The 11,879-nt window shown below is 46.6% G+C and overlaps 1 protein-coding gene across 1 annotated transcript in view; it reads right to left on the reverse strand.

Moving 5' to 3' along the window:
- Positions 1–6,641, reverse strand: part of RIMS2 (regulating synaptic membrane exocytosis 2) — a 484,675-nt gene extending 478,034 nt beyond the window's left edge. The window contains exon 1 of the mRNA XM_075141296.1: positions 6,362–6,641. Within this exon, the coding sequence (XP_074997397.1) occupies positions 6,362–6,522 (161 nt within the window). The 5' untranslated portion in view covers positions 6,523–6,641. The remainder of the gene's footprint in view (positions 1–6,361) is intronic.
- Between the last annotated feature and the right edge of the window lie 5,238 nt (positions 6,642–11,879).

Here is an 11,879-nt window from a genome sequence, read left to right on the forward strand (position 1 = left end):
GTTGTCTATGATAACTTGTAGCTATTAACCATGATATAGTAAGACATATGATTAAGACAACCCATATGATCTAATCTTAACTCAAAAAATCATCCACACCTCAAAGCTCATTGTTAAGGTGTAATGTCTGTTGCAGTCAAACAAGTATATAACTTCTTGTGTTCTTTTGGGTTTTACCTCCCCAAGTTCCTGTCAAAAAAGCCATCAGAGAAGATGTTCGGAAAAAAGGAAAGACAGCAACACAAAAAAAATCCTTCTTGGCAAAGGTAGGCCTAATGGACTTAGAAACTTTCATAGCCTTCTGATTGACTGTGAATACAATAGTAAAACTTTAAGGAAGCCAGTAAAGCAGAGGGGTGAGAGATGGCATTCAGCTGAAGAAAATTCCCACGACTGTCAAGTCTACCTTATAGATAAAAACTGAATATTTATATACATGGCTAATTTCACATTCCACTGGATTAAGTTTCAAAGTTCATACCATTATATTACTTTTTTCTCCTTATTATGGAACTTCAAATATGCTGCAGGTATTTTAAAACTTCATTGGCAGCGTAAAAACACATTTTATATCAGTTCTGTAGTAACCTATCACTTCTGTGTATTTTTGCACTTACAATTTATACACTAATTAAGCTGTTGTTTCAATGGAAAAATCAATTATTTGACATTCTCACTTATTTAGACATTACCCAGCTCACAGATGCATGCAGACAAAATCCAGAATGGACCATTCATCCCCCTAACCTCACTTCCAGAGACCACCAAAGTTCACCCAGTCACCACTTCCTAGGATACAGTCCCAGCACTTTAAAGTATGATCCACTCACTTGTCTTTAAGATGTAAAATTTAATGTTTTCTTCTTTTTGTTTCAAAGAATGCAAAAGCAGATTTATTTGACAAGATTTCAGAAAGCACATACTGGCTGGTGTTAAATAACTATTTTGGGGGTTCTTTGTTAACTAAATCCTGTAACAGCTTTTCTGTTTTTCGGCCCCATATGATGTCAGGCCTTTCTACATCCAACCCATCCTGCTTGTACTTTTTGAATGCAGGAACATCAGCACTATGGCAGTCTTCTGAAATGTTACCCAACATTAATATTAGCAAACCCAGTAATTAGTGTAACTGCCAGTCTGTACAATCTCCAAATGCATTCTGCTTAGTCACTAAGAGGAAGTACTACTGCTATTATTTGTAGACAGTGCCCAAAAGTGTGCTAGATGCTTTAAAGAACAGTTGTAAACACTGGGCCTTCTCAAAGAGCAAATGGTACAAGTTGTAACACCCTGACAAGTATTATCTACAGTATAAAATGTCTAAGCATGTGGTAAGAGTGAAGAGTAAGGAATAATGACAATTTTGAGAGATGCCCAAAAAGCAGTACAAATTGTTAAAACAAAAGAAAGGGGAGATGATAAAGAATATTAGGAGGGAGTGGAGCATGAGGTAGTAGAAAGTGAAAAGGGCAGGGAAAAGGCAGGGAAGAGGGCAGGGCAGGGCAGGGCAGTGAAGGGGACAACTATCTTCCTCAATTATATATTTTTGTATAACTTTCACTATCACTTATTTTACACTGCATAAAGTTATTACTTTTAAAGTCACCTTGATCATATTTTATTTTATAATACATAGAAAGAAGAGCAAAATGATGAGTGGTATAGCAATCGACTGTGCTGATCAGCATTCCGGATTCAAACAAAACGCAATGTAAAGTTATGGAAGCATGACTTAAACAACTAACATTTTCTGGAGTCCTAGTTTACTATCCAGCCAAAATCAAATCTTTTTGCATTACCCTATAAACTTTGCAAATTCCCATATGTGTATCTCTATTTTCAAAAAACAAAAACAATAATCACCACCTACATGTCTTTCATCCCTCCAGCCCTGAAATCCAAATCCTAAATGTACAATGGTTTTAAAGCTGGGTAAATCAGAGTTGATTATTTATAAAGCAGGATAATTATTTATAAAGCAGTACAATAGCTTTGTGAGGCGGATATTTACACTGCTGTGACTCACAGCCATCAATCTACTGCTTCCTCTCCCCCAGGCCCAGATCCTGCCCCACATCTCACTCACCCACAGTGCCATACAGAGCCCACACAGTCTAGCTTCTCTGAGGTCTGCTTGTCAGAGATTTTGTTTCAGTCAGTATAGCTATCCAATTTTTACCATGGCTGTGCAATCACGGACACAGCAACTGAGCACACGCAAGGCTGCAGTCAGCCCTGCCTTCCTAAAGCTTACTCTGGACTTGACAATGGTGGCTAACGGAGAGCCACCATTCTCTACCTAGCCCACCGTGTTTCCATCTGTCTTCTCCCTCCAGATAAAACAGATGACAATGCCAGTTGAGTTCAGCCACACACACATACAAAAGAGATCTTTTATAAGGACCTCATGGTAAATGAGGTGATGCTTTGCAATTATATGAAAAACTGGATGATTTCATAATGAAATTTCTCTTGGAAAAACCTGCCTTCTACTGGGCCAAATTGTCCATACGCATGAAAAGCTGAAATGCATGTATTTTCAGAGCTGCGAGTCTGACTTTACAAGGAGAGCATTTTATCTTTAGAATAGTTAGGCAAAGGAGCTGGAAACTCATGATAGTGCAAGTAGAAAAGTGCACATATCACACAGGCTGAAACATAAGTCTTTACAAATAATGTCAGCATCCTAGTATCTTTTACAAATCTTTTTTCTGCGTGCACCCTTTCAAGCCAGTCCTTTGATATAGAAATAAAGTACAAATGAAAAACAAAAAAGCACAAGACTGATCCCATAAATCAATGCATATAGAGGAAATGTGTTATCTAAAATCTGTTAGAAAGCTTACACACACAAAACTAGAATTTATAAGAGGAAGGATGTGCATAATGTAAAGGAAAAGCCATCATCAAAAGTTCTATGCTGTATGCATGAAAGTAAAACACTCACAAAGATAAACGTTGAAAATATGTAAATATTCCTGTAATGGCAGAGAAGGACTTACACTCAGTGTACAGACATAAATTCACTCTCTCTGAGTGTCATGCACTATTGCATATTAAATATTATGCAAAATATACGTTCAATAACCTTGTCAAAAAGGCACCTTCTTGGTACATGACATTCAAAATGCATTCCAAGGGTCCCAAAAATTCCAGAAGAGAGACAGTCGAAGCAGCAGAGTTTGCTGCCCATCCTACTTTTAAAGCGGAAGCTCTGCCACAGGAACACAGTGCACAACTGTGGCTAGGTGTATTTCACAGACCGAACCAGGCCAAAGGAGAGAGCAAATCTGGAAAGCTTCTGCTTTCCGTGCCATCATGTTCCAGCAAATCCTGGCAAGAATTCATGCTGACCTGATAACTATTAGTTGCTACAGATTACAACTCAATACCATCTGCATTTCCTTCCCCCCAAAAGAGTAAAACAAGCATAAGGAGAAGAAGTTATGTATCTATTTTAAATCCACACATATTTACCCCAGGGAGTGAAAGGAAAAGAATAAATAGTCCACATTACAGATGTGAGTCACACTACTTAATGCACTTTTGGAAGATGCTCAAATACCACAGTGACAGGCACAGCAAAAAAATTTGAAAAGCACAAAATAGAAATAGAATGGAGAAAGGAAGTAGAGTCCAGGGACTAGCCATTCATACTGACACTCAATCGCCATAAATCCTCAAAAAAAATTAAAGGAAAACCATGCTTGCCCCTTTCTACAACATTTGAACAGTTCTTGTGATAATATCTCTAAATGTCAACTCTTGTTTTCAGCATCTTTTTTTATCCTTCCATATTTCTCCATGGAATGAAATGGCACAATTTTATTGCTTAGTCAGACAAAAATACCTTCCACTTCAAAAGGAGCTTGCCTTCGAGGAGAATTACACTTTAACAAAGACTGCAGGATTTGGCTCTATATTTATCTCTATGCAATAACAGTAGTTCATTCATATAAATATGGGATTTTTTCTTTCTTCTTTCTCTTCTCTTGACAGAAGGAAAACATCTGTCAAGAGAATTAAACTCAGCAATACCTACCTAAAAATGCAGAACAAGCTCTGGTAAGACTTTTGTGGAGGAATGTGCTTAATAAATCTGTAGATATTTTCAGAATATGTACCTGACGGTTCAAAGAGCCATTTCACTTTAAGAAAAATGAAACTGGTGAGTTATTCATCTGACAACAGATCACTTCTCAGTATCCTGTGAAATGTTGTGGGCCATCTATCCAAATTCCATTGACAACAGCATTTTCCTAAGAGAGCTGTTTTAGGCTATCCTTTGTGTATAAACTTTACGCCATACTATTTCCCTCACGGCTTACACAGAACTCGAGGAAGCTTTAGTGAGACATAATGGGAAACTAAACCCCACATGAAGTTTATAGTCTATCTTTAGATTTGATGAAGACCTTTCTTTTGTCCATTGTCTGCTTCCAAGATTCTGAAGATTACAAATGAAAACAGTTCTGTTTCATTTCTTAAGTTGGTTTTACCTTGTCATTACTTGAGAACAGTTTATTCTTCATTTGTAAGCTTAACAGTTCAAGCTGATCCTAGTGTCATACTGAAATCATACTTTATATTGGATCATAAATACTATCATCCGCAACACAAGTTGCCAGGAGACTTCTTTAAAACTGTAATGCTATTATTACATATTTAAACTGCAACTTGAATAATTTTCCACTTCCTTCTTTGTTAATAATTTTTAAGAGTGCAGAAATTTTAGAAAAAAAATTGCATCTATTTTATGTGCCACACAATTTAGCAATGTAAAGGAATCTAAATTGCTTTAAAATAAAAGTACCAAAATAGAAGCACATTGTATAGCAGAAGACTAAGAGGTAGTGATAAAACAGAGTATGGCACTTTATTTCCAGTGCTTACATTACACTGACATCCTTCAAAATGTTCACCCAATAAAAAACCTTTTTAAACAGACATTGAAATGTTTTTAGGAGATCACCTCACAGCTTAGTAGCTGTCACACAAACGGTATCTGAGGTTTTCATTATGATGCTAACAATAATGCAACGAATCTTGGAAACAGACTTCCAAAGTCAGTAACTAAAGCCCAGAAGACAGCTTCCAGGTACTGAAGAGCCAGCTGCAGTTAACATGTCCAAGACACGATACTAATTTTGGTGTAAAAAAATGCTTAATGCTTCAGCTTCACTGCACTCATGAAAGTCATGTCCACGACAGTAGTAGCTTTGCTTATTTTTAAGCCGTTAGAAGACAGCGTGATTACTCTGCCACGGAGGGAGAACAGTTTCCTTGAGTTTACTGGGGGCCTCCCAGCCAGGCTAGGGCCGGACACGACCCCCGCCGCTCGCGAGAGCAGGACCGCCGCGCCTCCAGCACGACCGGTTTCCCCCTCGCGGCTGGGGCTCAGCGCAATGGGAAAGCTCACGCTTCCCCGTCCCCCCGTGCTCCGCGCCGCGCCCGGGCAGCAGCGGCAGGACGAGACCCCGCGCCGCCGGGCCGGGGCCGCCCAGCCCCGCACAGGGCTGCAGGGGCGGTGCCGCCGCGGACAGCTCCCGGTGCTGGAGCCGGGCCGCCGCGGACAGCTCCCGGTGCTGGAGCCCGGCCGCCGCGGACAGCTCTCGGTGCTGGACCCCGGCCGCGGCCGCCGCCGCCTCCCATGCCCGCGCCGGGCGGGCGGCCGGGCGCCCCGCTTCCCCTGGCGCCGGGGCTTACGCTTGGAAAGAGCAGCGGGGCGGGGGCGGGCGGCAGACACGTTGTCGGGGGAAGATGGCGGCTGTAGCAAACCCACCCAGCGAGACGGCCGGAGCCTAGGCCCCGGCGGTCCCTCTCCGCCCCGGGCGGCCGCGCTAGCGCTGGGCAGGGCCGCCGCCGCCAGCCCGGAGCCCGCCGCGCCCCCGGGATGGGGCCCGATGCCGCCGATCCGCCCCCAGCCGCCGCCTCGACCCACCCCCCCCTTCCTCCTGATGGCACACGCCGGGTGAGAACGGCACCTGTGCGGCCATGTTGGGCGCCTTGCCCCCGCCAGCGCCGGGGCGTGCGGAGCCGGAGCTGCCGCGCCGCCGCCCGCCCCGCGGAGCGCGACTGAGGCAGGCGGCGAGCCCGGGCCGTGGCGCCCTGCCGGCCCGGCGGCCTCCGGTCCCGTCTCTGCCCGCTCCCGCGGCGGCAGGTCCCCCCCGCCGCGCCCCACACTCGCCCGGCGCCGAGCAGCCGCCGGAGCACGGCCGGCGGCGAGAGACACCCCCGCCCGCCCCCGGCCGTCCGGCTCCTCTCTCCCGCCCCGGCCGTGCCGTGCCGCCCCCGAGGCCGGGGAAGGGACCTCCGCGCCCGTTGGGCCGGGAGGACGAGGAAGGGATGCGCCCGCCCTTACTTGAGCACGGATTGCTCCTTCTCCTCTTCCTTCTTCTGGCGGTCCATGACGGCCAGAATGATCTTCCGCTCTTCCTCCGTGAGGTGGCTGAGGTCGGGCATCTCGGGCTGAGGAGGCTGAGGAGCAGCGGGGCCGCCCCGGGGCCCGGCGGGAGCCGACATGTTTGGTGGGAGCTCACCGCCACGACGGGAAGCGCTGCCCTGACTCCAGCGGGAGCGGCCGCCGCCGGCGCCGGGAGAAGCACATACAAATCAATACCCTGTAATCAACCGGCAGCCTAATGACGGCCCCGCCGGGGAGGGGCGGGGTGGCCGGCAGCCCCGACCTCGCACCCACCCGCCCCGCCGCCGGCTCGGCGGGGGCAGCGGGGAGGACGGGGACGGCGGGGCCCAGGGGGCGAGCAGGGGGAGCGGGGAGGAGAAAGGGCAGCGCCGGGAGAGGAAGGGCCGGAGGCGGGGTGGAGAGGGAGAGGGGAAAGGGCAGGATTAGCGCCGGGAGCGGGAGCGGGAGCGCTGTGGTTTGGGTGCGAGCGAGATTACCCCAACCCCGAGCACCCAGCGGGGAGAGGGGGGACGGAGCCAGCGCCGGGGGGGCTGGAGACGGGGGCAGAGGCTGCCGGGGGCGCGAGGCGGGGGGCGTGCGAGAGCGGAGCCCCGGCGCCCCGGGGCGCGCAGCGGAGGAAGCCCCAGCGGGCGAGCGCCAGTCCCGGCCGCCGGCCGCGGCTCATAATTCCTCGCCGCCGTCCATGGAGGGGGCCGCGGGGCGCCGCGCCCGCCTCCCGCCGCCGCCGCCTCCCGCCGCCGCTCCTCGGCCGGGCCGCGCTGCTTCCTGCCGCCGCCTCGCTTGGCCGGTGGCCTCTCGGCTGCGGGATGGAGTCCGCCTAACCCATGGCATGGCGGAGAGCCGGAGTCACGGGAGGGGGCTCCGCATCGCCCAGCCACCTCCCCCACCTGAGCGGCGCGGGGCACGGGGCCCGGCTGCCGCCCCTAGCAGGGGCTGGGGGGCGGGGGGCGGCGGGGGGCGGGCGGCGGCTGTCCTTATTTATTTATTTATCCCCGCACAAAAAATGGACGCGATAAAAATCACGCGAGGAAGGACAAGGAGGAGCCAAGGCGCCGGCGACGCGCTGGGAGGACCGAGCCGGCGGCCGCGGGGGGGGCGAGGGGGGAGGGCGGGGAGACGCTGCGCGGCCGCCGGCGGAGAGGGGCACGCGCTCGGCCGGGCCCGTCCCAGAGAGCAGCTCTGGGGTGAAAGAGCTGGCGGGAGGAGCGCAGGCCCCCGGGAGGAGGAGAAGGAGGAGGAGGGAAAGGCGAGGGGGGAAGCAGCCCGGGAGAGCGGCAGGGCCGCCTCAGCCCCGTCCCCTCGAAGGCCCGACGGCGCGCTCTGCAGTTTAGGCTGAGAACCGGAGAGCCACGCCGGGGGGAGCGGTGGGGCGGGCGCCGGGCGGGCCTCCGGCTCCCCCACGCCGGGAACGGCATCGCTGTTCGGCCGTGCGGGTCCAGCCCGACAGAGCTGCTCCACGACGGCCTACATTACGTCCTGCTGGAGTGTCCTTCAGCCAACGCAAGGTGTGAAATTTGCCCCAGCGTCTGTCTGGACAGAGTCCTCCAACCCAGAAGAGCAGGAATGTGACACTGATGAGAGAAGGATGGAGAAGGAAGTCCTCCTCCTGCCCCGGAAACCAGGCAGTGGTGGAATAAACCTGTCAAAACACTTTTGCTACCTCTAAATCCCCCACCTGAGCCATCATTTTGATGGCAAGAAATAATTTCTGGAAAAAGAATCATACAATGCCCAAAATAAACGGGAAATAACCTATCCAAGAACGTTGAATAAACAATTCAATCCAGATCTGTAGGTTTTCAATCTATTTACAGACAGCAGAGTTCTTACCTGCTGTTCTTTCACATTATGAGACATAACTCTTATTTCACACCAGTGTTGGATATCATATAAGTGCATGTAGTAATAATAAAGTGGTTTTGTAAGGTTTAGTTTGGACAGTTTGAAATCTCCACCACAGATCATACATTCCTGGAGCTGGCATTATTTCTAATGGACTATGACATCAACTTATAACCAGGTGCAAAGGCCTGAAAAAAGAAGTCATCTTCCTGAAAGTATCCTGATTCTCATTAGCTGTATTTCCACAGAGAATAAATTTGAGGATGTAGCTCCACTAGCTAAAGAGTTCTGCATGCAATATTGGGCTGAAGACATCATTCTTTTGGGAAAACAAGTTCTGGAGGAACAGATCACCAGAAGGACATGATAGTTGGCTGTGGTTCCAAACTGGTTCCACAAGCAAGTCTTAACGGTAATCCATACCTATTATCTTGCACATATATTCATCAAATTTTAATTTTGTCTAAGAGATGTCATTGGCATCCTTAGCTGAAAGGAGCGTGTTCCATTTCTTGATGTAAAATTATGTATAATAGACCTTCTGTTATTATACATAAACCATTGTATAGAAACTGAGCATACTATATTTAAGCAGATACCCTTGTAAAATAAACGATACGATTTTTCATCAAGTCCTGAAAGCATTCTGCTGTTCCAGTCCACATCACCTTTACCTTTCGGACTGGATTCCAGCCAGCTGGCTCTCACCCAGTTCCTTGTTTCTTCCAGGCACTAGATAAATCTGGCATCGAAGTCAAAAAGAGGAGGAAATGTAGAACTGTGTGTCATCAGATTACCAAAGATAGTACAGTCCTTATCAATCTATAAATGTTGAATGGAAGAATTAACTGGACTGATCCCTTTGGGGACTTATCCTGGGGAAGTGAGGAAAGAGAGAAACCACTCAATCGCTTCTAAGAATAATTAAAAAGAACCAGACCACTTGAAAGCAATCTCTCCACCTTGTCAGGTTACACAGTTGTTTCAAAAATATTTCATGCCATGTCTCAACCATAAACACTAACAGTATTCTGGCTGTAGTTTTGGTTGCAAGACATCACTACAGTTCTTTGTGCATTGCTTCATTCATCTGAATTTCTTTCTGATGGATATTTACCTCTGAACTTTCTGGATTTACAGTGCCTGCTTCTGTAATCATTTCAACGCGCTTGTGATTTTTCATCCACAAATTACGAATAACTGGTCTCAGCATGATTATTGAGTTTCAAGAGCTTTCTTTTCTGCTTGGTATTTGCCCTCTTCCCACTAAATCCTGTACCATTATGTGGGTAACTATAAACAAACAAAGCCAGGGACAGGAACTGTAATCCCCATATATTATCTAGCTATTTGCTTTGAAAAGAGAGAGCAGATTCAGAGCAGAAGACATCCTGTGACTCACTGAAGAAATGGTTCAACTTGACCTTTCTATGCTTCTACCTTCTTTTTCCCCATCAGTTCCACCTATCACTCCTCGCATTTTCCTGCAATTAAATTAAAACATTATTTGTTCATGTTCCTGTCAGCCTGCACAGAATTGTCTCATGCTTTTACTGATATTTACATTACCCAGGTGACATACTGATGAAAATATACTCAGAGCACAGACTTCTCTACCTACTTCAGAGTAATGGTGTCAACAATAATCTACAATCAACCAACAAGACAAATTATTATCATGTAGTATGATCATTTATGAAACTTATTTTTAAGGGGTGTTCATTTGTAATTCCCTCAGGAGTGAAACATCTATAAATTCTGACCTTCACGTTCACGTGTCTCCAGGTACCTGCCCTTCCTGTTCATCTCAGCTCTCATTCCGAACTCACTACAATACTCTGAAAAAACAGATTCCCATCCCTGTTTTACATTCTTCTGTTGGAATCGTTCTTCCGCTGTATAATCTGCAACCGAAAATTCACTCCAGTCATATATCAAAGGTACATGATACTTTCTTTTGGTGGCTTCTCTAAGTCATCTAAATGTACAGTCACCAGTAGGGTTATTAATATAAGTTTTCTGATACCCTTTTTTTCTTTCTGTTCCTTTCCAGTTCTGTTAGACAAGAGGGGTTCCCAAGGAAACAGTGGTATTGTAACCTGGTTTTATATATCACCACAAAATGTCTTTCACTAAGGGTCTCATTATACTTACTCCCATTTCCTTCCTCATAGCAACTACAAGAGTAAATGAGTTGGTAGATTCATCGTTCAAGCATGCTAAGTGTAATTCTTTCCTGAAAATGTAACGCTAACATCTGCTTTATAAGGGAGAAGTCCAGTGTAACTAACTCTTTCCACTATTTTTTCCCCAAGTTGAAACATTCACTTGGAAAGCATCTTTATGTAGCTGACATGTCGTGGTTTAACCCCAGTCGGCCACTGAGCACCACACAGCAGCTCGCTCACCCTCCTTCCGCAGCTGGGACTGGGGAGAGAATCGGAAGGGCAAAAGTGAGAAAACTCATGGGTTGAGATAAGAACAGTTTAATGATTGAAATAAAATAATAATAATAATAATAACAACAACAATAACAACCACCACCACAACAACAACAATAATAAATTGTAATGGAAAGGAAAACAACGAGAGAGAGGAACAAAACCCAGGAAAAACAAGCAATGCAACCACTTACCACCTGCTGACCAATGTCCAACCAGTCCCTGAGCAGCGATTGCTGCCCCCCGGCCAACTCCCCCCAGCTTATCTACTGAGCACAATGTCATATGGTATGGGATATCCCTTTGGCCAGTTTTGATCAGCTGTCTTGGCTGTGCCCCCTTCTTGTGCACCTGGCAGAGCATGAGAAGCTGAAAAGTTCTTGACTAGTGAAAACACTACTTAGCAACAACTAAAATATGAGTGTGTTATCAACATTATTCTCATACTAAATCCAAAACACAGCACTATATCACCTACTAAGAAGAAAGTTTCCCAGCCAAAACAGGACAACATGAAAGGAACTTTAAGTATTCTGTTATGGATCAGTGAATGGAAAAAATGAAAAACATGTTCTTGGTTGAAAACCTTCAATACTCAGACTCTCGATGGATCAAATCAGATGAATAACCAGCAAGAAATGCATCCTGTAGGACTCTTCCTGGCAGCATTTTGCAAGGGACTCCTCCAATTCCTGTTGAGGAAGGACAAAACTTTACACTGCAACAATTTGTGTTTCCCAGATCCTATACTAAGTGCTATCAAACCATCATGGACTGGTTTACTGGTGCAGTCTTGGATCTTTCCCAGCTTTCCCCTGTCTAAATTGAGGAAGCTAATTATATTGTATAATGTCACCTACATTTTCATTTGGTTTCTTTCAGGAGGATTTTGCTTACTCTATATGCAATCTTTTTCGGCTCCAAGCAAATGTCTTTTAGTGGGATACTTCCCCACAAGTGATTTGAAGAATGTTAGATATTTATGGGTAAAAGCTAGTTTTCTTTATTTGTTACTCTCGTTTCTCATAAAAGAGGGTTATCCATAGTTTACACAGTACTGCCCATATCCCTATGTCAACTACACACGATGAAACAGCCCCTCCCAGTTTCGCTGGTGTAAACAATCTGTCTGCAGTACATGGAAAAACATTGGTCTTTTAGCTAGTACCCCC

The sequence above is a fragment of the Calonectris borealis genome, chromosome 2, assembly GCF_964195595.1.
Source record: "Calonectris borealis chromosome 2, bCalBor7.hap1.2, whole genome shotgun sequence".
Lineage (NCBI taxonomy): Eukaryota > Metazoa > Chordata > Aves > Procellariiformes > Procellariidae > Calonectris > Calonectris borealis.